Genomic DNA, 26,716 nt, shown 5'->3' on the forward strand with positions numbered 1-26,716 from the left:
CTCGTACTTTATATATTATTAAATAGACTTTAGTACTAAGATACTATTTATATTAAACGTATTAATAATTTTCTTACTAGCTAAGCTTTTAATTTAGCGCGTATTAATAAAGTTAATATATTACTTTACTTATTATTATTTTTCGCCTTTTTCGAGGTATAATTAACAGTAAGTTCCCCTTAATTATAGTAATTATTTATATTAATTACTATTAATATCTATTAAGGTATCTTATATAAGACGAAATATGCCTACCCTCTTTTTATCTAGAGCTAGTAAAAGGCCTTCTAGAAGCTATCTAAAATAGCTATAATCTATAATTTATATAACTAGAGTTATTTCTATATAAATAACCTAGAATAAAATTATATATAAGAGAATCTCTTAGGCCTTATTTATCTATAAGATAGTATCTTTAATAAGTAGATCGATAAGATTATTAAGTACTTTAATAAGCTTACTTTTAGTATAGAGGATATAAAATATTAAGTCTTTAATAACTAATTTCGCTTATAGCCTATAAAGGGTAAGATTTTAATAAATATTAATTATATTCTAAACTTTAAGTAGTAAATAGTTAGAATATAGCTATTATTAATTATAGTAGTTATTTTTAGTAATTAATTACTATCTCTAAAAAATACTATATAAAAAAACCTATCTATAATTTTTTTAGAAAAAAAAAGGTAATTATAATAAAGATATTTATATTTTATATATAAGTATTAAAAGTTATATAATTTAATAGTTTTATAATTATATATTAATAGTTTTTTTTTTTAAAAAAAACTATAGAATAAGAGAATTTTTTTAATAACTATTTATATTAATTAGCGCTAGATATATATATATATATATATTTATATAATTATATTTTAATAGAAATTAATATATCTAAGGTAGTATTTCTAAAGTATTATTTTACGATAAATTTTCTTAAAGTATTATTATATAAGGCTAGCTCTAATAAAAATCTAATGATATTTTCTTAGCTTTATATTGCTATACTTTCTTTTATAGTTATATAATAAACTAATATAATATAATATAACTTTATTTTTAAGCTTATACGTTATTATTATTAATAAATTAGCTTAAAAGGGGTTTAATTAGATTTATATTAATTAATTTTATTTATTTTAATACTCTCTTATTTACTTACTATAAGATAGACTCCGATATATTTAATATTAATTAATTACTATCCCTACCGCTATAGCTACTTAAGTAAACTAAATAGGGGCTTAAGACTATCTTTAGAATCGCTTATTTATTATTTAATATTAAGAATATAGCTTAATAAATAAAGTTCCTTACTTAATAGAAGTCGATACTTTAGTTTCGAAGTAAGCTTAATCGATTTATTCTATTAGCTATATTAAAGATATCCTCTCTTATAATAAGCCTTCTTAGAATTTTTATTATAACCTACCGAGCCTAGATATAAAAAGCCTTTTATTAAAGCATTAAGGAAGATAGTACGCTAAGGGTTATTTATTTATATTATTAAGTTAAGTTTATATACCTTAATAAATTTAATAAGACTTCTATAATAATAAAGTATTAAAAAAGTATCTTTTATTAAAGCCTTACCTTAAATTAATAAGGGTTATATTCTTAAGTCTCTTATTAAATAAGTTAATAACTTATTATATTAATTATTTATATTAATTACCTTATAGGTAGGTATTATAGATTAATATAATAAGGTCCGTAACTTACTTATAGCTTTTTTTACGAAGACTTATTTAGCTATAAATATAGTTTCTAACCTAGCTTTTATCAACTTTCTTAAGTTTATCTATTTAATTATCTTAATCTTAATTACCTTAACTATAGCTAAATATCTTTATATTAGCGCTTTATATATACGCTAAAGTATCCTTAAATAAATAGTATTAAGCTTATAGATTTCTTTAATAATTAATAACTAGATAAGAAATATATAGTCTTAAACGATCTTTAATATATTAAGCTACTTCCTCAATAAAAACTAGAGGCTATATATCATTACTTTAAGTATAGTTAATATCTCGAAAGATACTTTAGCTAAAAAGTAAAACTAAGAGATTATCCGCTACCTTAACGCTAAAGAATACTAACTATATAAGCTAATAAAAGCCTTTAGTTTTATTATTATAGATAATAGTTTTTATATTAATTCGGAGCGCTTAAAGAGGTATATAAAATAATAAGACTTAAAATAGCCTTATAGATAAAAGATTCCCTTTATTTAATATATTATATATATTCTTAATCTTATTACTAACGAGATTTTAAATATAGATAAGCTTATTATTATTAAGAAGTCTTAATAATATTAAGACGAGATAACTAACGATAATATTAAAGGTATTACTATAAATAACGATATAATTAAAGCTAAGCTAGAGCGTTTTATTAAAAGGATACCTAAGATAATAGAAAATCGCCTCCTATTAGTTATAATTCTTAAAGTATATATTTATAATAATTATTTTTAATAATTACTTATATACCTATAGATCTAGAACCTAGCTATATATATATCTTAAAGTAATAAGTTAAGCGTAATATTTATAGATATATAATAAGAGTTATACTTAATATATCCCCTATTACGTTTAATACGTAATATTATTACTTATTAAAACTCAATAATATTAATACTTTTATAAGTATATAAATTACGTAAAGTAATTAATAAATTTATTATAGTAACCTTATTTAAAAGTAAAGAACTTATTATAGAAGACTAGACTTAAGTAAGCTTCTTTATTAATATTAAGGTAATCTTTCTTTAGTTAATTAATTATATTAATCGCTATAAAGGTCTAACTTTACTTAATTCTTAGCGTATCTTACGATTTATTTTTATCTACTTAAGGATCTTAGAAAATAGCCTATAAGGCTATATTTAAGTATTTAATATTAGCGGGAAGAGAACTTAATATAACGTCCTCTAGATTATAATTAATAAAGCTCGATAAAAGGCTAATAAATATAGTAAGTACTTTTATAAGGATAGAGCTATATATATTATTATATCTTTATTAATATTAATATTATCGGAATTTATTAACGATTACCGCTAGTTAAATATAGAGCCTTTATTTTATAAGTATAAGTCTAAAAAGGTTAGAAAAGAATATAAAGAGCTCTTTCTTATTAAATATATAAAGACCTATTATAGTCTTATTTAGCTATAAAGATAAGCTTAAGACTTACCCTTTAATAATTATCTTATAGTAATTTATATAAACCTATTAAAAGTCTATTAAGCCCCTTTTATAATAAGTATTTTTACTAATTAAATATAAAATATATAAAAAGTAAAGGAGCCTTAAGTAATTTACTAAGCCTTTTTCTTAAAGTAATACTATTTAAATAAAGACCTCTATAAATTCTAGCGCTAGCTTTCTAAAAAGCCGCTTTATAACGGCATTATAATAATAACTCGCGACTATCTCTATATTTAGCTAAGTATAGTCTCGATTAAGAGAGTATAGAGTATTTACTATAATATTAATAGTTATAAGCGCTATTATCTTTTTATTACTATACTTATAGACCGATTTAGTCTATATATCTATAGGTATATATTAAGCTAGAAAGATAGTCTCCTTAAAGACCGCTTATTTCTCTTTAAGGAGAAAGAAAATAAAGTTTAATAGCGCTAGCTCTATAAGCTATAAAAGGCCCTTTAATACTTATATATTATTAGCGATAAGAATAACCTTAATAAGTTCTATCTAGCTTATTTTAGTATAAATTAAGGTAACCTTACCTTTATAGCCCCCCTTTCTATTTATAATAATAATTTATATTAATTATACTTAAAGTAAGAGTCTTAGGCTATATAAGAATTATTAATATAAGAGTAGCTACTTAATAATACTCTAAGAGTAAGGTAGGATATATCAAGTTAAGTAAAGAGCTCTTAGCCTTCTAAATTACCCTAGCTATCCGCAATAATATAACTATCGACTATTTAGATAAGCCGTTATATACTTATATCTAAATCTAGAGCGTTTTCCTTATCGGTTCGATATATAATTAAACCCTTTAGTCTAATAATTAAAGTAAGCTATTTTAACTAGCTTATTCCTTATAGGAGGGTATTTAAATAATAGGCTATTTAGTTAATACTAAATATAGCTACCTATCTTTAAGAGGCTATAATAGCTTATAGTTCTATTAATAAGGATTATTAAATTTAGGATTATTATACTTATAGCTAAAAACGCTAGTATATAAAGGAGTAGCCTTTAAACCTAGTTTAAATATATATTAAGAGGAATATTAAGCTTATAGATAAAGAGCTACTATATTATAAGTTTTAGTCAAATTAAGTTATTTATTACTATTATTCTAAATATATTATATAATTATTAAAATTAATTGCTATATATATATATATATATATATATATATATATATATATTTATAATCTATATATCTATAGATTTAATATAATATATATATATCTATATTAAATCTATAGATTACTATTAAAAATAATTAATATATTATAATAAATAGCTAGGTAATATATAAATATATTATCTAAAAAAAGGTTAAACATAATTTTTTAATATAGGTCTATTTTAGGTACCTTAAAAGAACCATCTAATTCCTATAGGTACTTTAGGTATCTAATATATATATTTAGGTACCTATAGGTAGGGCCTATACCCTATTTTTACCTATTAGAGTACTTTAGGTAACCTAAATCCGGGTACCCAATCTAACTTTATACCCTAGTATATATGCGGACGGGACGACGCGCAGCTGCTAAAGTTGCCGCCCATAGCCGACGATATGACCGGCAGTGATCTGTCCGGGACTCTTTGACGTCCCGGGCAGTAAAAACCCGCGTTCAACCGTCTTTAAGCACAACCTCACATAAGATCTGTCTGCGTCAAGTTTTTGACGTTGCCCTAATTGGCTGCTGTCCCCCAACTCAGCTTACACGAGGTAGACCGGGCTGCATGGGCCTCAGAGGGTTGTCTCGTCAACTCCAGTTCCACGTCTTCGAGCGGTGCTCTTCCTACTACAGTATGCAGTCTTGCACTTTTCGTCACTCCATACATGGCCGACATCAACGCACCCTGGCGGTCGTCGTGCCCAACTGACACACGCAGGTGTGCTGGCTTCAGCCGAGGAGGTGTCCGTGATCCATGATGGCCGCCACACCACCGACCGAGGCACGCAAGGGCGCCAGGGAAGCTTCAGAGCGCGAGATGCCGCGCAGGCCGCTTGTTTGCTTCCGATACAGAAGGTGCGCCAGGGCGTCTTTGCTACGTCTTGTGATGTGAGACCCGGTCGTCAACGTGTGCAACTGCAACCGCATCCTCCAGTCGACTTCATCGCGACAACCAGCCTTTAGCGTCGTGGCCAGACAAGTGGGATTGCCGAGAGAAGGCCGGCGAAACAAGCCATCGTCCCGAAGACTGAAAGAGACGTTCTCTTTGCGCAGAGCAAGCCTGTTGCGACAAGCGCCTGCCATGTCCGGACGGGCCGTCTCAACTAGTTCATGCGTGTTGGTTGCGCAACACGCCGCATGCACTCCTTACTGTACATCACCCTCGCAACTGCCCACGGCGCGCATTACTTCTGTCGCCCCAGCGGCGGAGCGCTCTATTCACCCGGGGTCGGTGGCCCTATTGTTCCAAGGTCCGTGAGTCCGTGACGTCTCGCCACCCGCCATCGCGCGCTGCCCGGGTGGGCATTGACGCTAGGCCGCGCGCATATTGCTTTTTGGCCATCGCGAGGCGGAAAGCGTCCAGGGCAGCCAATCGCCCTCTTGGCCTGGATCTTGCCCGGCTGAGTGTGGTCGACTCGATGGGCTCTGTGCGAGGCGCGGGTAAATCGCACATAATTGTGGTGTTGCCCGCGCGGCGTGGGTGGTCCTTCAATCCGAACGTGACCGAGGGCCGGACACCATCACTAAAGCTCGACAGGACACTGTCAGCGTAGTTCGTTCACAAGGCTTAAAACACGGCGACTTCGACGAGTACCAGTCTTGGGGAATACTGCTTTTGTCTCACCACACTCTATCTTCCTCTCAGACACCGCAAGCCCCGCCATGACCGTCACGGGCCTCATCAAGCCGCCTCCGGGCACGACCGCCATCCCCGCAGAGAAGCTAGATCGTCGAACAGACGAAGAGATCGCTGCCTGGCTGCAAGAGCGCCATGAAGTCGTCTCCGAGAAGAATGTATGGGCTTTCTGGAACTCGGGCTTCAAGACCATGCCGGCGTGGTCGCAGCGCAACGTCATCAACTGGGTGCGCCGCCTCGGTCCCGACTGGACAGTCCATGTGCTGGATGCCGTTCCAGACTCGGAGACAAATGTCCGGCACTTTCTCGATGACATGGAGACCGTGCTACCCAAGGCGTTTAACGAGGGCGCAATGGATGGGCCGACTGTGGGCCAGCATCAGGCTGACCTAGTGCGACTGCCCCTGATCTACCAGCACGGAGGGATTTGGATGGACGTCGGCATGATACTTTTCCGGCACGTTGACGATATTTGCTGGAACGCTATCACAGATCCGACTTCACCCTACGAGGTCGGTGGGTTCACCATGCAGCTTCGTCCTGGTGTCGAGAGCATGATGAATAGCTTCATCGCGGCCAGGAAGGGCAACCTATTCATCAAACGTTGGCACGACATCTTTGCGACCGTCTGGGGCCAGCAGACCAATGCATATGCCCCTAGTTTTCACAAGCACCCTTTATTGCGACCAATTCCGCTGCCAAAGCTCACCGCGGAGCAGCTCAATGCGCCGGAAGCAACCGTCAGCATGGCGTTCCTAGGTGACTACTTGACGCAGGTTCAATGCTTTGAGCGTCTCCGCAAGGTCATCGAACCAGCCGAGTTCGGCTTCAACGGACCCGAGTACTACGCAGCGCACGTCCTTCTGTTGCCGTCCATGAGCGAAATGTATTACCTGCAAGGAGTGAGCTCGTGGCAGGGTCCAAAGGAGTTTGCCCTCCTCTCCGCCAAGTCGACGAGCGACGGCGACGACATATCCTTGCGAGAAGAGGCAAGTCGGGTCGTCGACCACATGCTCGCCAATACGGCCACGATGAAGCTCTCACACGCACCGCCGGGCGAGGTGCCCTTCCTCGCAGACATTTGGAGTCGGCCTGAGCATCGCGACGCAGACATTGCAAAGGACACTTTTGCCGCCTACATGCGTTATGGCAGCGTGCATTTCGACCAGGATCGGGGGTTGGAGCCGATGGAAGTCGGCATCGATACAAAGGGTGCACTGCGGACGGGTTTGCTGGAGCCGTTCATGAATGGTGATTGCACGAATTGATCGCGGGTCGCGCCGGACCGTGGCCACGGTCGGCGGCGGGATCGCCACCGTCAGACGCACTATTGCCGCAATGTCAGATAGGTATGAGTGAATCTGCTATTCAGTTTGCATCTCGATCCTAATCGCGACGACGGGCACAAACTCTGGTGCCCGCTTCATCTTGCTCCGTGTCCACGGGTGACTGGCATCGTACGTCTTGCGCGAGGGAAACACGGCAGCCCTCTCCGCCTCGCACAGCTCGTCAGCCCAGAGCTGCAGCCAAAAGCGCTCGACGACGTGCTTGTGGTGCAGTTCCCACTGCACGCGCTCACAGTTCAGGCACCTGCCCGGGTGCTTGCCCTGGCCGCCTGGCGTCTTGCCGGCATCGTAGCGGTATCGCGGCATGGAGGTGCGCGTCGGACTGGTCTCGAGGCGCGTCAGCTGCGCGAGGCGGTCATCGTCGTACAGTTTCACAAGGTTGAGGGCGCTGTTCCAGCGGCGCTCCTGCGGTGTCGTACAAGTCGGTCCCATGAGCGGGAGTTGCAGCGTCACGGGCTGGTCGCGGAAATTGACGAAGAGGGTCTGAAGTGCTGCGCATCCTTTGAGGAACGACCACCTGGCAATCTGCTTTTGGCCTGAACGATCATCGGGGCTGTTTTGCCCGAGAAAGTAGAAGCATGGATCCTGCCAGAAGACGGCGAGCGATGCAGCGTCTTGAACGACGCCCAGCACCTTCTCTGCGCTCCACGTCGTTACTGAGACGTCGCCATCCATCTGCGCGGCCAGCTCATCTTCGCCCAGGACATGTCCAAGATACGGCTCTTGCGTAATGTACAGCAGATCCTGCTCATTGAGAAAGCCCGCGGGTATGTGCTGTTCATACCTCGTAGTCGAGGCGTCTGGCGGTCTCTCAATGTCGTCAGACCAGCCAGCCGTGTTGTGTTGCCGGAACACCACATTTGCACCCCCAGAAAGAACGACATGTCGCGCCGCACGACATACGGATGCGACCTGCGGCACAGGAAGCGGCGGATATCTCGCAACCGGGAACTGGGGCTGCGCGAAGTGAACCCAGCGGCGGGGGATGGCCGCGCGCCAGATCCATTCCTGCAGCTCGGCGGGCAGCCGCTGAAACTGGGGGAACAGGGATGCCTCGTTTTCCTCTTTCAGCAAGTCGAGGTCATCGTTGGACTGGAACCTCTCCACGACGGACCATACTTCGGGCGCATCCGGCGCCAGCTCCGTGACCAGCTCGCGCAGTACCCTGGTGTTGGATTTACGTTGCCCGCGTCCGGTTTCCGGGCGCGGATCTCGGAACCAGGCGTTGGCGGGGTGGGGGCACTGCACGCCTGAACAGGCAGCTCTCTTGTATTTGCGGAGGACCTCGTCCAGAGTGGGAGAGGCCGGGTCGTGAAAGTCGGACGAGGGATGGCCATTCCCGTGCCCCTCTTCTACGGCGATGAAGGGCTTCGACCCGGGCGACATCGCGACATGCTGAAGCTTGCGCGCGAGGAGTCGTGGAGTTTGTCGTTGATCGAGTTTGAAGCGGGGGGTTGATAGAGTTGTCGCTGAGGCGCCCCATTGCGTCAGACGGTCAGAGAAGTTAGAACGCCCATCACAACAGCCATCGTTCTCAGTGAGTGATCCAGAGGCCTCCCCCGCACAAACGCCTGCTACCAGATTGCCAGCCGTTCAACAACTGTGGAGTCTACGTGACTTCTCCGCTGCCTGCGACTGATGCAGGAGACCTTGAACAGGTGGACGCGCCCTCTGAACATCGGCGAAACAACGAAGTGTGCCCCCACCTCGCTGCCTGGATACCGTGGTTTCCAGGTGGAGGGCCCTCTGGGCCTTCAGGGCACTGTCCGCCCCGGTGTGTCAATCGGTGAGAACGTTCAGAATGCGTTGCAATTGCCTGTGCAAAGGATCCTTCAAATAAGCCGGAAGGATCGTCTATCCGACCGACATGGAGGTATCCACTCCATGCTCCGGAATCTTGACGTTGGGCAATGAGCCATCATTGATGCGCTAACCATGGATGACACACAGCGCCGAGCTCGCAGCAAGAGCCCATGCGGATAAAGAGCTTCACATCATCTACACCCAAACTGTGTCATGTCTGCACGTCAGCAGAAGTCGTCAACCCTCATTCAGCAAGCACAATCAAGCAACATGCCGGAGGTCAAGACCCGCCTGGCCGGACCGGCGGACGCACAAACAGTCGCCAGCCTTCTTTTTGGCCTCTTGGATGAGCTCTGGAGCGGAAAGGGCCCCGACGTCGAAAGCCTTACCCGCACTGCAACCGACGTCATTGGCGATCCGACTGTGACTGCAGCACTCGCATACGTGGACGACGAGCCCGTCGGCGTCGTCACCATCAATGAGTGCACGGCCATCTACGCCGGCGGAAAGTTTGGCGAAGTCTCGGAGCTATACGTCTGCCCGCGCATGCGGTCGCAGGGCGTGGCGCCTCGTCTCATTGCCGTTGCAGTGGCTCAGGCGCAGCAGCGAGGATGGAAGCGCCTGGAGGTTTGCGCACCGGCTCAGCCGAAATGGAGTCGCACGCTGAGCTTTTACAAACAAAACGGCTTTCGAGAGCTTGGCCCGAGGCTGTGTCGCGATATCTAAACGGCAGCATTGCGTGATGGCCACCACGTCAAGTCTGGCTCATGACACAACTTAGCATGGAGGAATGGCGTGTACGGCAAATTGGTTTTTGCTGCTATATGGAACTATTCCAGCATCGGGCAGTAACTAGATGAGGTCGCAGTGCTATCCAGGGCAGCACATCATCGGACTGGCTTCATGTTCTTCTGTCTGTCAGTACCTCACGCTCGTGGCATCCGGATCCTTCTCATCCATCATATCCTCCGATAGACCCCTGCCAGTGGTCAAATGAGCGATGAAGTTTTCTTTGCGCCGGAAAGCCTCGGCCTTCGTCGTCTCGCGCAAAAACGCCTCTTGGGACGCGACCGGGAAGAAGTAGCCAAGCGCGAGGGATACAATAAATGCTGGACAGGATTAGTGTACGCTCTCAGACACAAGCTTGCCCGTCGCCAAGTAGACGGCACTCACCAATGGAGAAGCTCGTGAAAGGCGCAATGTAATACAGCTGTCGAGCCCCCGTAGTAATCGCCAGCTTCGGGATCACAAAGCTCACAAAGCCAGGGAGGTGCGGGGCAACAGAGCACACCCACTTGACAAGTCATGGAGTTAGCTCAGAACAGCGAATGGGCCCTGCGGCGGTGGCAGAGCATGAGAAGGAGTGAGCATACCGCGACGACAGACCGCCAATTGACACCCCACCCGTAGAAATAGATGGAGTCTTTGTACTTGTACAGGTCCTCAATCTTCAACTTGTGCCGGAACAGGATAAAGTAGTTGGCCGTCAAGATTCCGAGGAAGGGCTCAATGAAGATGGTGTAGCCCGAGATGACGCTGAGGAAGACGGCGGCAGCGGAGACGAGATACCACGGGTTGATGGCGAGCGAAACAGCAACGACGATGAACTGTCCGCGGCGGATACTGATGTATCTCGGCAACAGAGAAGCCAGATCCGTGCCGCCGGAGAAGATGTTTCCGGTGATGTTGAGGCCCAGCTGCACCGCCAGGAATGCCAGGCCACAGAAGAAGACGGCCGCGCGCGTGCCGGAAGTCGGAGAGGCGTCTTGCATGGCCATCAAGAGCTGGATAACACTCCACAGCTCCGCGCCAAATCGCCGCTGCGTGGCCGCGACGGTTAGGATCCCGAAGATGTTGCCCAGCCAGATGGGGATCCAAGACAGCGCCTGGCCCCATACACCTGATTTAACCGACCGGCTGTAGCGAGTGTAGTCGCAGATGCTCATCGAGAGACTGGTGATGCTGGAGATCGTAAGGCAGATGCAGAACATGGACGCCCAGCCCAATTGAGAACTCGATAATGCACCTTCCTTTCCGTCGTGCAGAACCGCGCCGAAACCTGCGTCGCCCATGGTTGCGACAGCCCAAATGGTGAGACCCAGCTGAACCACGAATCCGGCAATGGCTCCAGCCCAGACCAAATAGCGCAGACGTTTGGGGCTCAGAAAAAGCATGGGTATCTGGATCAAGAAGAATACGATGAAGCCAACGAATTGGGGCAGGTTCGTCCCCGTGCCTGCTGGGAGGGTGTTGGGGATGCGGTCAATGGATGGGAACATGGCACGCAGGCAGACGTAGGTCATGAGGCCGCCCTGCCATGCCTGGATGCCGCCCCAGATGACGGAGAGGAGCACGCGGTTCAGCACCACAAAGGGTGTCGCAAAGTGCCCTGCAAACTCGTCAGTCTTCTCTTCAGGCAACACTTGGCGTGTCAAGAGACCCTACCCCAAGCAGCTCTCGTGGCCACGGGGAACGGGATGCCGTACTCGAACCCAGGCCACGCCGACACCAGAATGAGCGATACGGCGAGGATGTGGCCGACCAGTGTAAGCACAATGACTTGCCACCAATTCAGCCCCAAGCTCAGCATGCTCGAGCCCTGGTCGCAGTAGTTAGCAGACGAGATCAGACGAAACAGCTGCAATGCAACGCCGTCGTGTCACTTACAATCTGGAAGTTGCTCATGCAGAACGCCCCGGTGCTCCACATGCTGAGGAAGGCCGTCCATCCTACATCTCGTGGTCAGCAGGTGCGCCTCACGATGCTTCGCGCAACGGCGAGTTCATACCCCATGTCCGCCGCTCTTTCTCAATCGGCTGCACATCCCAATTGAGCAGCGCCGTCGCTTCAACCTGTCCGGGCTTGACGGGCAGCTCCAGGTATGTCAACAAGCTCTTGCGCGCCATCGTTCAGGTCAGCTTATGCTCATCAAAACTCTCGCGCTCGTCACATCTAGAGAATCTAGCCAAACAGTGTGCGACGCGCCGTGCATTTTAAGAGAAGCCTTGATTCGACACGACGCCGACCGGAAGCGGGAGAAGCCAAGCTCGGCCACCGTGCACATGCGGTTGTTGGTGAAATGTAGCCGAAGCTCCTCGTAAGCAACCAACACGCCCGACGTTGGTAGCACCTGCTGCCCAGCTTCAAGAAGACCAACCAGACGTCTCTCAGGTTACACCCCGCGCGGTGCTGTACGACGCATGAGTGGCTGGTCCAGGTTCAATGCTTGAACAACTCCGCACAACAGAGCTGAACTTCGGGCCGTTGGTCCCCCTGCCCGATTCAGTAGCTTAGTGAGATGGACACGGGCAGGCAACAAGCTGCGCCGCTTGGTCTATGGAAGTGCCGTCAAGAACCAGGTGCATGACACTTTACAGCACAGTACCACACTGAAGACATGTTTGGCAGAAAGAGATTCGTGCTAGCACCTGATACACTGTGTCAGGGCCGGGGCGGAATAGCGAGGCTACTGGTTCCGTCCATCCACCGCGTTACGGCCCGATGGAAGCCATACATACTCACATCATGCCCACGGATCTCCATACCGACATACTCAATCCAACGTTGTCCAAGATCGCAAGGCTTATATCCCTTGTCGCGCCGGCCATGAGAGCCAGTCTGATGCGTGCGCGTCATTGTTTTATCGCTCATGCCAATTGGACGGCGCAGTTCCTGATGGCCTATGCGTGATCTCTGTCGGGCAGCATGTCGCCGAACCCTTGCCGCTGAACCCCTACCGAGCGGGGCAAGGCTTCCAATGGAGTCTTGCACGACAAGACAAACTCCCATTGGCATTGAACAGGAGGTTACGAGACGATTACTCGAACGCCTTTGCTGTGTTTCTTCGGCATCGCAATGAGTTGGTCGTGATCGTACTCGATGTCCGCTATCGTGCTGTCATAGAGGCTCATCCGAGGCCAGACGCGTAGGGCCAACGCCGCTATTGTAATGTACAGCTCACAGTAAGCCAAGCTGGTGTGTGCCGGTTAACCCAGGGTCCTTCAACGTTCATGGCAAAGTACTCACTGCATCCCAACGCACTGGCGATTGCCTTTAGCAAAAGACAATATGTGCCTCTCTAACCCCTTCGTCCTTTGCCCGTCGGCGTCGAGCCACCGCTCTGGAAGGAACGAAGAGGGATCGTGAAAGAGCGTGGGGTTGGTATGAACCATGTATGCCGATACTCCCACGGCGTAGCCCCGCGGAATTGAGTACGATGTCTCCGTGATCGTGGATGAACTGGGTTGTTGCCATTGCCCAACGTAATCTAGCTCCTCGTCCGTGGCGACGACAGATATGCGACTGGCAACCCCATGCATCAGCCGCAGCGACTCGAGCACTACAGCACTGAGATACGGAAGAGTCTCGAGCTTTGCCCATGTCGGCAGCTGAGTCTCGTCATGTACGGCCGCCAAAAGCTCCTCGCGCAACGCTCCGAGCATGGCCGGCTTGCTGAGTAAGTGGAACGTTGCAATCGTGAGTACTGTAGATATACTGTGCGTTCCACCAAGAACCATGGCAACGGCTTCGCTTATGAGCCTGTCTTGTGTCTTTTCGGCGGAAGGAAGATCGGAATCTAGCAAGGCTTGAATGACTGTCGGGCGGGACCTCCCCGAGTAGTCTACAGCCTCGGCAGTCTTCGCCCTGTCGACGAGCTGCGGTATCGTGATCTAGCACCCGTCAGATCACATTCCGGAGCACCACAGGCAGGGTTGTTCATACTCTGACTAATGCCAGTAAAGCACCAATCTCACCCGAAATGCGGCGACAGATTGAACTGAGGACTGTTTGCGTCAACGCCTCTACAGTTTCGGCGGGGAGGCTTACAGCGGCAAGACGTCCGCAAGATACGCCAACGGTTGCAAGTGTCGGCTTAGGTAGAATAACCCCGTGATCTGGTCAATCGTTCCCTTGAACGCCGGATTCCAGCCGGGCTCTTCCAAATTTCCCAGGCTATGACCAAAGCAGTAGCTTGTGAGAGCATCGGTAGTAAAGCACGAGTAGGCAGCTGCGACTTGGAATGGCTTGAAGCCGTCATCTGACAATAGCTTATCACAAAGACGCTGAACTTTGTCGTGGATCATGCCTTCGAGCTGCAATATCCGTGACCTGGAGAAGAACTTGCTTGCTGGCGATCGACGCAGGCGGTGATGATCATGGTCGGCGGTCCCAACGCTCGCCTGCAGACATGTACCGCAATTAGTCGCTGACAGTTTCCACCATCCTTGACTTTAAAGTATTGACTGACCAGCCGGAGCCTTGCCAAGTGCGTCGTTAGTACTTGTGTACAGATGGTGTTGGGTATCTAGGAGCTGAGACCTACCCCCAAGGCATCGCCGCAAGGTAGTGGGTCGACTTGTTTCGCTTCGCCTTCCCATGGGAATACACCACATCGACGAAGTTTGGGTCATTGCAATGTATCTCGTCTGGATTTATTCTCACCAGAGGACCTATAATGTGATCAAAATGCGTTTAGTTACGAAAATAAGTTCGCGTCACTCAGCTCCTACCGTAAACCTCATGAAGGTGTGCTATATGCCGCGTGTACCGCCCTTGGAGGACAACGTCATACCAAAACTCGTAGATATAAGACGCTGCTGCTAGCTTGGGACCGGGAAACTTGGAAAGAGGATGTAGTGTCACCCGATATAGGGAGATGGCGAAAGCGTTAAGAATGCAAATTGACAGAAATGCGAGAATGCAGTTGCCCAGTGAGAGATCCACTTTACTCAAATCCATGGCGACGGTTGCCGAGATAGGTGGTGGTGTTGAGGGCCCGGGATGTCTGCGCTCCGAGGGTCAACACGGCGAACAATGTCTACTGCGAGCAAAGAGTCGGAGTATTTGATGCCCTTCGGCCAAGCACGATGATTCAGCTTTCTTCGCTTGTGACGAATAGGCGGGGTGGAGATTCCATGGGTGATCCGACTTGTTCGGCGGCCACTGCGGCAGCAGCTCAACCACTTCAAGTTCGGCGGAGATCAACCAAGATATAGAGCATTGGCGTCAGCAAGCGTGCCATACTACTGGGACTTGGAGTGCGTCGGTTGCATGGTAACCAATGGGACCCAGACACATCATGGGCGGGCTGCAGATTTCTTGGGATGTCATTGACGCTAGATATATGTGGGCACGCCAGGGGCCCACGTAGGGGTTCTGATCAAATCGTTTATGAGAAATCATCGTACTATTACATGGTTGAGTTGTCGGTGTACCTAGGCGAGTGGCGCAGCACCTACATAGCTCGGAGCCAGGCGTATCTGCATTTAGCCGAGGAGTGATGATGATACGGGCTAAGGATGACGGCGTTCCGGTGAAGATTGACGAGGGTTTTAATAAGGGCCGCACGAGGTGCCAAGTTCACCAAGGCGAGCAGAGACTTGATCTTCAGTATCGCTTCCTCACTCATTACTCTATGACCCGTCCTTTACGTTGTCCCATGCCTGCTCATGATGAGTAAAGATAAAGAACTCCGAATCTATCATGAGCTGCGCGACTGGCCGCGGCCCGCGTACCCATTTCCGGACTTGGTCAGCCCATTCATCGAAGATCTGGCCGACGAATACTATGAATGGATCGATGCCGACTGCCAATTCGAGTCGAGGTCCGCTCGCGAAGCGCACAAGCGGCATCGACTGACTGACATCGCCGCTCGTGCGTTTCCGAGCTTGACCATAGACGAACTACGGCCCATTGCGCGCTTCACTGCGTTTCTGGCCATATTAGATGATATAATGGACCACAGCGACCCCAATGAGCTGAACAATGTCAAACGCCGCATACTGGCTATCCTTAATGGGGACGAGCAAACTCTACCACAACCAGGTTTCTATCGACAAATACATGCTATTCGACAAGAGTGTCTCGACTGTTCTATGCCTATTCATCTCTTTGACGAGTTTGTCTCCTCGATTGTGGAACTCATGATTGGCTATGCCCGCGAAAAGACCTATAACGCAAAGAACGAGCCACCCCCTTTCTCTGTCTATCAGTCAATTCGCCGGCAGACCTCGGGAGGCTTATGCTATGCAAAATATCTGTGCATACACGAGAATTACCGCAACCTTCCAGGTGAGGTGTTCAGCCATCCCGCCGTATTGCGCATGCACGACCTCATAGCAAGGATCATCGGGTACCACAACGACTTCATATCGCTGCCCAAAGAGCTCTCACGGGAAGGCGACGTCGTCAATATTGTGATCAGTATTCAGCGCGAGTCTGGCTTGGAGCTCAAAGATGCTTATATGAAGGCTCTTGGGGTTCACGACGCCGACCTTGCCGAGTTTGTTCAGTTGCAGAGCGAGTTGCCTGACTTTGGGCAATGGCAACAAAAGGCGAAAGACTACGTGGCGGATCTCGGTACCCTGGTTCAGGGAGTCTACGCTTGGCATGTCAAGAATACTGGTCGATACGTTCCCGGAGCCTACGTCGAGCCCGAGGACAAGGTCCAGCTGGAAGCAATGGCGACTGAGAAGAACTCGCCGCTATCCGCATACGACGCCGTTGGCCGCCTGACGGCAAAAGCAACTTCGACGCCGTTTTTTGCACGTGCAAGAAGCTTTTTGCCTTTTACGCATCTCTTCCGCTTGTTTTGGATACTTGCCGGCCTTGCAATTCTGACGACCTACCTTTAATACCGCCGGGCCTAGACGGTGTCGTGTCTGCGATCTCTCGTCGAGCTGTCTGTTGATGAGTACGGCTTGCACTCTTGTTTTGCGACGACTTTGGTGACAAGCGCTACGGTGGTCACGTTAGGGATTCCTTTGGCCACAGGCGCTGACGCAGCGTCGGACGAAGGTATGCGTGTTTAGAATGTGTGTACAAACCCAGACAACACGTTAGAGTTCGGTGATGAATTGGACAACAGGACCCTGATCCAGGGCAATTGAACCTAGCGCGAGTTCGCCGTGCGTGCTCGTGCCTCCCAGCTCATGAGGTTCCGTTGAACAGGGGCGAACCATTGCCCCGGGACCTCCGAGCAAGACACCTCCGTTGAACAAGACAGAGCCAGGATGAGGAGAAGCGAGTGGGTGGGAAGGCGGGGTTATCTGGCGGGACAGAATTCGCAGAAATATGACAGGTCTCCTGTGCTTCTACCGCCCTCCCTGTCTCTGCATGGCCTTGCAGCCAATGGTGCCCTGCCGCAGAAGCCATTCGGCTCGACGCCCAAGACGGCTCGGTGGGGCTGACGGAAGTGCAAAGCACAACGGGCAGGGAGTTGCCGGGACAGGTTCAAGTGCGGCAACAAACCAGCCCACAATGTCGGTCAGCAAAAAAGAAACCACGACGCGGAGCGGCATGCGCGGTCGGGTTGGAGCGCAACGGGAAGCGGGCAGAGCACACGGCCCAAAGCCCTGGATGCAACCATTGTTTTGCAAAAGGACCTTGGGCTGCACAAGCCGCCGCGCCACAAGGCGGCTGGCAGCCTCCATGCGAGTCGATCGTCGTGGCCTGAGCGTGCATGGCATGGGTCGACGGACGGTTCGTCCCAGACTGCTGGGAATCCCGCCGGCTTGGTTCAGGCCCGGCCCTTGCATCCAGAGCCACGACAGAGGGCTTGTGCCACCACACGGAGCCCCGCAGCAAGCTCACGCGGAGCTGGTCCTCCACCAAAGAGCCTGGCTGCCTCGGGGTGAAACACGGTAGTCAACGGTCAGCCCGCTGACACGGCTCGCCCCGAGTCGGCACAGCGGACAAGGGACGCACGTTTCGCAGTTTTCTTCAAGTGTTCACCGCGCCCCAGCCGAGCTCCCAAGTCCAACTTTCCATCCATCTTAGCTCGACTCGGGTGCTTCGCCGCCTCCAGCGGACTTGGAGCTGGGGCTCGTCGGAAAGATGGACGGCCACGATTACCCCGAAGGGGGCCGTGCTGGCGACGGCGACGGCGAGCGCGCCGTGCCGTTGCAGGGCTTCGAGTTCACGTTTGACCTCCCATTCACGTCAGGCAACTCCATTGAAGCAGAAGTGAGTGCCTCCTAGGCCTGCATATCGACGAGATTCCACGCTTACATGGCCACTCATTCGCCGACATCAGCCATGGGACATGTAAGTAGTTACTATGCGAACCGCGGGTAAAGGACGCGAGATTAAGCAGCACACCCACAGGAGCGACACAGCATCCCTATCCGAAAGCGTGCAGAGCTTTCCGGAAGAATTCGGCCGCACATACCATGCGTACCGAGCTGGCTGTATGAGCTTCATGTATTTGCCACTGTTCCTCTCGCTGACCAGATCGTACAAGCATATGCCTTCCCCAACGATGCGCCTGAACAGGAGCGACTTGCGCTGCAAGGCGAGTGCATCAAGAGGGTGCTGGGGGACCGTCTGTACTTTGCCCCTCTCTCGCCTTCGCGGCCGCCGCTTCGCATATTGGACATTGCTACGGGTGTCGGCGATTGGGCGATTGACATGGGCGACTTGTTCCCCGGGTCGACAATCATCGCCACAGACTTGTCCCCCATTCAGCCGGAAAACGTGCCTCCCAACGTTTACTTCTACGTGGAAGACTCGTAAGGGCCCCGTTCAACTACGGTCACTCTGCGCAGCCGGCCAGCTCCACCGTCAACCCCTTCAATGCTTCAGTGGCTTACCTACTCGTCCAGGACCGACCCTTGGGACTTCACGCACCAGTTTGACTACATCCATACACGATCTACCGTTGGCTGCTGGGCATCATTCGAGACGCAGATAGCGGAACAAGCCTTCCAGGCGCTAGAGCCCGGCGGTTGGTTCGAGTCCCAGGAAGTCGACAGCATCGTATGCTGCGATGACGGGACACTCACTCCGGACAATCCAGTCGCTGTCCTGTTCAACGACCTGGTCGAAGCAGCAGGCAAACTCGATCGGCCCGCCATCCTCGGCGCTACACTCAAAGAGGTGTACGAGAGAGTTGGCTTTGTCGACGTCCAACAACGAGGCATCAAGATGCCCATTGGCGGGTGGGCTAGAGACATGAGGCTCAAGGAGATCGGGTTAATGTGGAGGGCCAACCTTCTGGAAGGCTTGGCAGGCTTCTCCTACCAGCTGCTAAACCGGGCCTTTGACCGGACTGTTGAGGAGATCAACGTACGTACATTCTCTCACACACATCGTCGTCGTCGTATTTTGAGAGTCTTGAGTGCGCTTTCGTGCTAACTGCGGTTATGACAGGTATCGCTCATTGAGGTGAGGCAGAGGCTTGGGGAGCCGAGTACACACGCGTATATGCCGGGTTTTGTCGTGTGGGGGAGGAAGCCATATCCAGGTGAAGTCAGAAGTACCCTATAATCTTAGAAAATCCGTCTCTTCTCCTCTTCTCAAGCGAACAACTGAGAGATTGATTGGCGGAGCCTTCCCATGGATACGACAACTTTGATGAGACGAGCCAAGAATAGGCTGACGGGATCCCCTGATTGAGGCAAGTGATGTCGTAAAACCTGCCCCCCGCAGTGGGGGAGCGACGAACTTTCTGGGTTTATACGAAGCAAAGTGACCCGGCGATTGGGCGAACAACGCCATACAGCGAATTGACCGTACTATTGAACGCAGCTTCGTATGACGTGCCGGGTCTTGAACATTCCATTCCCGCCCCTCTGTGGTATTGTCCGCATTCCAGCTCCAGCCGTCTGAGCGACGATCCCATCCTAATGAATCGCTGCTTGCCCGCATTTTGTCCGTCGCTTTGTCTGTCGCACTGCCGGTCGCCTCTTTGGAAAGGACGGCTATGGCCGTGAGGTTTTCTCTTCCCTTTCGCTCTGTCGTTTGGTACCCCTTCTCACCATGAGGTTGGCTACAAGCGTGGCCGCAATAGTGGCCACAGCGCCCATTCCGCCTAATTCGCTGAACACTACCAACCCAGGCCAGTACCCACCTACAGTGTTAGGCCCTCATGGAGGCAGCTGGGCTGACAGCGCAGGCAGACTCGATTCGCAATGTTGCTGCCACCATCGCCTACGATGCAATGGGCTATTACAAGGGCAATGTATCCAAAAATGAGGTCGTAAGTAGGCACTCTCCTGTTGAGTTGCAATATGCTGAACCCGACAGGACGTTGGCGACGTTCAGAAACCGTACTACTGGTGGGTGGCTGGAGCCCTTTGGGGCGCCATGCTGGACTACTACTATTACACCCGCGATCCAACATACAATGACGTCGTACTCCAAGCTTTGCTGGCCCCGGTGAACATGGGCGCAAATCACGACTACACCCCAAAAGCACGAGAGCTAGAGGAGGGAAACGACGATCTGTTCTTCTGGGGATCTGCTGTTCTCTCTGCTGCGGAGCGCAATTTCCCCCAGCCCAACACGTCGCTGCCGTCATGGCTCGATCTCGGTGCAAACATATTCAACGCCCTGGTCTCCCGATGGGACCCTTCAACCTGCGGCGGTGGCCTTCGGTGGCAGATATATGCGTCAAACCCAAACGGCTTGAGCTACAAGAACTCGGTCAGCAATGGCGGCTTCTTTCAACTAGCGGCACGTATGGCCCGCGCGACGAACAACAACACGTACCTTGACTGGGCAAATCGTTTATGGAATTGGTCCTCTGACGTTGGATTCATTGATCCGGATCGCTTCCACGTCTACGATGGAGCAGACTCCCGCGACAATTGCAGCCAAACCAACTACCACTCCTTTACTTACACGAGCGGCATCTACCTGTACGGCGCAGCCATCTTGGCGGACCATACTGGCGACCAGTTGTGGAAGACGCGAACGGAGAACCTCTTGAGGGGGGCGGGGTGGTTCTTTTCACCTTTCGAGAATGCCACCAACGTCATGTACGAAGCCGCTTGTGAGAAAAATAACGCCTGCACTGCCGACATGACTACATTCAAGGGCTATCTGAGTCGCTTCATTTGGCAGACAGTGAAGCTCGTCCCGTCACTGAGGAGCGAAGCCGAGAAATGGCTGCTTCCTTCGGCCAAGGCCGCAGCGGTTTCGTGCTCAGGTGGCGTCGATGGCCATACCTGCGGCCAACGTTGGTACGTCCACGGCTTTGATGGCATCGCAGGGCTGGGCGAGCAGATGTGCGCGCTGGAAACGATCCAGGGCCTCCTCATAGATGACGTCGACCCTCCACTAAAAGGCGATAAGATCAAGGTCATCCGCGACACCAAATGGGTGCCCCTCGGTGCTGCAACCACGACCTCCAAGGGGCACGATGAACCAACTTCGACTGGCGACCCTCAGCCAACAGAGACTGAGGACAGTGCCAATGTTGCGACGGCGCATTTTGGGCTTGTTCTCGTCAGCATTGCTACCATCCTGTTTATTTTCTAATGGTCGAGACTCGTCATGCGTGGAAATGAGAGCGACATCTACGAGCAGTCTGGTGACAGGTTATGGTTTCAGCGGGTACACAACAAAGCAGGTCGAAAAGCATTTAGTTTTTACCCTGGAAACAGTTACAGTTTAGAACAAGTATAGAATGTAATTGAACATATAGAGGCAGGAACTTCGCTGCACATGACTACGTACGTTTGGGAGAGTTGACCGACAATGGGGAGAGCCGACGCGCCATTGACGCATTGTGCGTGGAAGCATAGCAATGAGGTCATTGTCCGCGGTGGCTCGAGGTGTGACTTGCCCAAGCATCCTGCGTCCATTAAACAACATCATCAGCCTAATGCTCTGCAAAATGCGTTGGCCGTTGCGGGATGGAGTGTCTCACTTCCTTGATGACATCGTAACCAAAAGGCCATGGTTGAAGCTGATTGTCAGACCAACGATTGGGCTTTTGCGCCGAAGTTCCGCTCTCGGATCTGGTTTGGCCTGTCATCCCCGTCATGAACTGGTCGCGTTGGTTTTGCTCGGGTCCGTCTGGCAGGTGCCATATGTCCCCATTTGTCCTCGACAGAGCCTGGATGGTTTCGCAGCGAGGTTTGCGGATGTTGTGGAAGATGGCGAGCGCCTTCGGAATCGCTTCTGCCTCGGTCGCTCTGCTGAGACATTCGGCCAGGGAGGCTCCATCTTCTGTCGCGGTGGCTGCACCCTGCGCCAGGTACGGCAGCATGCCGTGCGCTGCGTCTCCGATTAACACGACGCGACTCTGGCTGCTCACCCACGTCGGCAACGCGGGCAGGTCCGCCAACTCCCATTTGAGGCTCGAGTCAACGTTTTCTAGCACTGCAAGAATCGCGGGGTCAAAGGTGCGATAGTGCTGCTTCTTCTCGAGCATGTTGCCCGCCTCGTTCCACTTGCCCACCGAGGCGTGTCCAGGGTGGGACATGACCAGATTGTACAGTTGTCCGCCGCGGATGGGGTAGGCCATGATGTGCTTTTGGTAGCCGATCCAGCAATTTGCGTGAACGTCATTAATGAGATGATGAGTGCCTGGGTTGGCCAGCATCACATCTCGGGGCACGGTGGCGCGGAACGCGCAGTTGGATGACGCCGTGGGTGAAGCATCGTCGCCACCAAGCACGCAGGCCCTCGTCCTGGACCGAATCCCATCGGCTCCCACAATCACGTCGGCCTTGAGCACTTCGCCGCTGCTAAGGAACACTCTAGGCCCGGACTCTTCGACTTTGTCGGCGTGCTATTTAAAAGTACGACAGCACCTAGGCGCACAGGATGGTCGAAGAGGCACTCCTGGTAGTCGGCGCGATGAATGAGCAGGTAGCTTCAACAGCAGATCAGAATCGCAACAACATTGTCTGCGGCTGTGCTGTATTGGTCACTCACGGGAATCCGTACTTGTCGGTCATGGTAGGTCGCAATGGCGTCTTGCCGATGACCTTTCCAGATGAGTACCGTCTGAACTGGATGGATTCAGGCCTCACCACGTGTCGGACAAGGTCATCAAGGATGCCGTAGCTCTCCAGGACACGGCAGCTGTTGGGAGGGGCTTGGATGCCAGCTCCAATCTCCGAAAGCTGCTGTGCAGCCTCGAGGACGGTGACTTTGTGGGCCTTTCGTCGCAGCGCGATGGCCGCTCCGAGTCCAGCAAGCCCTGCGCCGCAAATGATGACATGGAAGGGCATTTTGCAGGACGCTTCTTTTGCCAGGCTTGGTGGCCCTTTTTCCCTCTATTGCTCTCTGACATGATCTGTCTCTCCGCAGTAGAAAACGCAACCGTTGCAATTGAGGTTGTGTACTTCGATGTCCAATTAAATCAACACCCGAAAGGCGGAAAATAAGACGCGAAGCGCCTGTTCAGCACGCTCGAATGCTTTGGCATGCTCGCATCGCCATCCCATCCGTGGACGACCAGCAGCAGCCGCGGGCGTTTGGTGCGAAGCGCAAGCCCATCATTTGATCGGCCCCTGGAAGCTGCAGCCAGCGCACAGGGGATGGCGCTTCCCAACAATCGGCCCCCAGCACTTGGCAGTTGGCAGGTCATTCACAGCTTCCGGACCGCATCATGGTGTTCCAGCTGGGAGGCGAATGATGCTGCCGAATTGCAAACATCCCAAGAGTACGCGTGCAACTCGAAGATCCGTCCGGATGCAAAACCCGTGACATGATGTCTCCATCACAATGGCGATCTCAGCTCGTTGCTCCCGGAGACGGGCAAGACGGGCTGCCCGCATGTCATCGTAGTGTCTCGGATGACACCTCTGTTCCTGGGCATGCGCGAATCTGCCCTGCGTAAGGGCGACGCATGTGGGGTCTTCCGTGGTAACGCGCATTCCTCACCGAGACACCGTGGCTCGGTTCGTCGCTCTTGTTGCTATTGTTTGCAGCGACATACCGAACGGCCTGCACGAGCGCTCGGTGGTTTGCAGTTGTCCAGCCGCCGCCCTTCGTGCGCTCGCTTAGCCCCGGCGATCCGCCTGTTGTGGTGTAGACGACCTCGCGCGCGGCACTGCCACCAAGGTCACGTTTGCAACTTGGCGGCAGGAGGTGGCATTGGGACTGTTTTCGTTCGATCGGCATGTTGTCTGCATTCATAACCATCTCAAAATACACGCCTGGCGGTCGCTCTAGTCTGTAGGTATAAGACTGAAGAGCCGACTTGATTGATGGCGATTAATGACACTTCTCTTTCTTGATCATCAATATTGGCCATCACACTGCTCACCTTGCCAAAAAAAAAAAAACCCATTTCATCTCCCAAGCCGAACAAACACTCAAGATGAAGTACTCGTTCACCGCCGCCGTCCTTGCAGGCATGGCCCTGTCGGTGCAGGCAGCGACCGACCCTGGAGTCGCCGTCATCGACGCCCAGTGCCAGAAGATCTGCGAGACATCCGATAACCAGTGCCGCACCATGCCTGGCGCAAACATTTCGACTTGCGCCTCGGAACTGGAGAGGTGCAAGTCCGGCTGCCAGGCCGCGACCAAGTCTGTGAGCAGCGCAGCGACTGTCACCACGCCTACCAAGGTCCCTGACCAGAGCACCACCCTCACTCGCACCACCCAAGCCACCACTACGGCGTCTTCCGGCGGCGACCAATGCGTTGCCAAGTGCCAGACGACGGAGAATGAGTGCCGGGGACGGCCTGGCGCCAACATCTCGACCTGCGTCTCCGAGTTTGAGCAGTGCAAGGCTGCTTGCTCTCCCAGCAGCTCCACGAGCAGCAGCGCGGCCAGCAGTGCCGCTAGCTCTGCCGCCAGCTCGGCCGAACCCACGAAGACGGCCTCGGCCACCAAGACGGCTGCCCCAACGACTACGGGCTCAGCATCTACGCCCATTGTCACGGCGGGTAGCCAGCGTGTGTACCCTGCGCTGGGACTGCTTTTCCTCTGCGGCGTGGCCGCTTTCTTGTAAGCTATGGAAACAAGGTCGGCCCAGAAGGGCAGAATTTCCTGGTGGCTTGGACGATTGATGCCGCCCTCACCCCTCGGAGAAGGCGCATTGCCTTACGGACTTAATTACCGCTTTAATTTTGTATCCGCATCTACATTTAATCCTATCTAATAGACTTGGAGCATCTCTTCAATCAATCTGGCACAGCGACAAGTTTCTGTCTTGCGATGGCAGACTTGCGTGTCGCGAATGGCTTCTCACCAGGTCGTGAGCGTGGAGTCCACTGTAGGCGCCAGGAGTCCAGGACGGTCCGGCGCCGTTGGTGGCTGCAGGGCATGCTTCGCCTGGAGCGGGCACTCACAGTGACCAGTCAGCGTAAAAGTCTGGGCCTCGCAGATCAACCAGGCCGTCCTGGGGCCATAACATCTGGAAACGCAGCTGGCGCGGCGACAGCTTCCTTTGTCCCAGGACGCAAATACCGCGTTCCATCGCTCGCCAACTCCACCTGTTTAATGGGATATAACCCAACGGTGCCACAAACGAGAATGGTGCTTCACTGGTGCCTCCGTGGCCACACCGCGGCCACACTGGGGTAGGCTTGCCAACGATCCCGCGCGCCACCCGGAACCTTATCAGCAGTGAACCACTCACCAGTTGCACGAGCTCACAGGAATTTAGTGAGTGTGCCCCGCACGTTGCATTTTGTGTTTCTCTGGCATGTTCCACGTCGATGGAAGCCTTCTCATCGCCAGCAGTGAACGTAACGCTGTAACTTACGCCTGACGCCGCTGTATCCGCAATTATTAACCTAACGAAGAGAGAGAGAGAAGGCCTGGACTGGACCGACAAGCAGACGATTTGATGTTGAGGGCGTCCGCCGTTACCCCACATGGAACGTGAGTCAAAATAGTGGTGTTCCAAGGCCATTTCGGCCGATCGGCTCCGGGACGTGCTGCAAGTCATGGTCCAGCGGGAACATCGGTCGCACAGCAATTCTGGTCGTGGCGTGCCACAACGTAAGCGGACAGCACGAGAGCGTTTCGTGCCGGCGCATATTGCGACAAATCTTCTCGTGCTGCCGTCGTGTTTTACCAACTCCCACTCAGACGGCATGGCCCAAATGCTGCACTGAGCCTGCTGGGCGATTGACGATTGTTGGAATGCGGCCCGACAGTTAATTGACTGCCTTCCCGAACTTGTCTGCCACCAGCGTCAACGGCCTGGAAGCGGGGGACCGAACTGGACAACGGATGGCGCCACAGCCAACCTCAGCAGCCTCCATTGCTGCCCGAATTTGGTTAAAGTTGACCCAGAGCAACTCACAAATGTATTCCGCACCCTGATGGGATGTTGGCTAACACACAGTCCCGATTTCCCCGTCTTTCCCGGTCTCAAAGCTCCCAAGCTAGCTGACCCACTGGTCGGCAGTCGGAAGCTGGGGTTACCGTCGCCTTCACATCGCTGCACTGCATGTCAGCGCACAGCGATCGAAGCGCTGCGCGCAAAGCCGCCCGCAAGCTGTTTCCAACGTTTGACGCCATCATTGCCCGTTGCTGTCTGGTTGAAGGCAAAAGACACTGTGGCATCATCGTTTCTTAGCACTCTCCGGGCGGCAGGATCTCGGCGGATCAAACGGGATGAGCCTCACTCGCAGGAGATCCGACGCCCCGGCCTCCAGCCCTCGGGCAGCGACTTGGTGTTTGCGACGGCCTGATGCGCTGTTGATTTAGTTTACGCAATATGTAAGGTAGATAGGAGGCGAACTTCTATAAAGAGGGCCGTACGTGCGTCCTCGGAAGTGGTTTGTCGCGTTCACGCTGACTTCTTACTTCTCACTCTCTCACTCGTATCGG

The 26,716-nt window shown here is 50.5% G+C and overlaps 8 protein-coding genes across 8 annotated transcripts; 5 read left to right on the forward strand and 3 right to left on the reverse strand.

Moving 5' to 3' along the window:
* Positions 1 to 6,067: 6,067 nt before the first annotated feature.
* PLICBS_008892 (uncharacterized protein) lies at positions 6,068 to 7,309 on the forward strand (the record flags this gene model as incomplete). The annotated part of the gene is made up of 1 exon (XM_018324632.2): positions 6,068 to 7,309. One exon carries the CDS (start codon positions 6,068 to 6,070, stop codon positions 7,307 to 7,309), a length of 1,242 nt encoding a protein of 413 aa, XP_018176026.2.
* A 96-nt stretch (positions 7,310 to 7,405) lies between these two features.
* Positions 7,406 to 8,773, reverse strand: PLICBS_008893 (uncharacterized protein; the record flags this gene model as incomplete). The annotated part of the gene is made up of 1 exon (XM_018324631.2): positions 7,406 to 8,773. The coding sequence occupies one exon, from the start codon at positions 8,771 to 8,773 to the stop codon at positions 7,406 to 7,408; it is 1,368 nt and encodes a 455-aa protein (XP_018176025.2).
* A 687-nt stretch (positions 8,774 to 9,460) lies between these two features.
* On the forward strand, positions 9,461 to 9,916 carry PLICBS_008894 (uncharacterized protein; the record flags this gene model as incomplete). The annotated part of the gene is made up of 1 exon (XM_018324630.2): positions 9,461 to 9,916. The coding sequence occupies one exon, from the start codon at positions 9,461 to 9,463 to the stop codon at positions 9,914 to 9,916; it is 456 nt and encodes a 151-aa protein (XP_018176024.2).
* A 192-nt stretch (positions 9,917 to 10,108) lies between these two features.
* On the reverse strand, positions 10,109 to 12,096 carry PLICBS_008895 (uncharacterized protein; the record flags this gene model as incomplete). The annotated part of the gene is made up of 6 exons (XM_018324629.2): positions 10,109 to 10,299; positions 10,364 to 10,484; positions 10,564 to 11,579; positions 11,636 to 11,789; positions 11,858 to 11,919; positions 11,979 to 12,096. 6 exons carry the CDS (start codon positions 12,094 to 12,096, stop codon positions 10,109 to 10,111), a joined length of 1,662 nt encoding a protein of 553 aa, XP_018176023.2.
* A 3,546-nt stretch (positions 12,097 to 15,642) lies between these two features.
* On the forward strand, positions 15,643 to 16,824 carry PLICBS_008896 (terpene cyclase; the record flags this gene model as incomplete). Its single annotated transcript, XM_065601487.1, has 1 exon — positions 15,643 to 16,824. The coding sequence occupies one exon, from the start codon at positions 15,643 to 15,645 to the stop codon at positions 16,822 to 16,824; it is 1,182 nt and encodes a 393-aa protein (XP_065457559.1).
* A 1,402-nt stretch (positions 16,825 to 18,226) lies between these two features.
* On the forward strand, positions 18,227 to 21,451 carry PLICBS_008897 (uncharacterized protein; the record flags this gene model as incomplete). The annotated part of the gene is made up of 7 exons (XM_065601488.1): positions 18,227 to 18,235; positions 18,285 to 18,378; positions 18,432 to 18,699; positions 18,793 to 19,255; positions 19,340 to 19,354; positions 20,085 to 20,168; positions 20,216 to 21,451. 7 exons carry the CDS (start codon positions 18,227 to 18,229, stop codon positions 21,449 to 21,451), a joined length of 2,169 nt encoding a protein of 722 aa, XP_065457560.1.
* Positions 21,452 to 21,794: 343 nt separating this feature from the next.
* On the reverse strand, positions 21,795 to 23,154 carry PLICBS_008898 (uncharacterized protein; the record flags this gene model as incomplete). The annotated part of the gene is made up of 3 exons (XM_018324627.2): positions 21,795 to 22,709; positions 22,742 to 22,793; positions 22,856 to 23,154. 3 exons carry the CDS (start codon positions 23,152 to 23,154, stop codon positions 21,795 to 21,797), a joined length of 1,266 nt encoding a protein of 421 aa, XP_018176021.2.
* A 1,094-nt stretch (positions 23,155 to 24,248) lies between these two features.
* PLICBS_008899 (uncharacterized protein) lies at positions 24,249 to 24,884 on the forward strand (the record flags this gene model as incomplete). The annotated part of the gene is made up of 1 exon (XM_018324626.2): positions 24,249 to 24,884. The coding sequence occupies one exon, from the start codon at positions 24,249 to 24,251 to the stop codon at positions 24,882 to 24,884; it is 636 nt and encodes a 211-aa protein (XP_018176020.1).
* Positions 24,885 to 26,716: the final 1,832 nt, after the last annotated feature.

Source organism: Purpureocillium lilacinum (genome assembly GCF_023168085.1).
Source record: "Purpureocillium lilacinum CBS 284.36 DNA, scaffold_6, whole genome shotgun sequence".
Lineage (NCBI taxonomy): Eukaryota > Fungi > Ascomycota > Sordariomycetes > Hypocreales > Ophiocordycipitaceae > Purpureocillium > Purpureocillium lilacinum.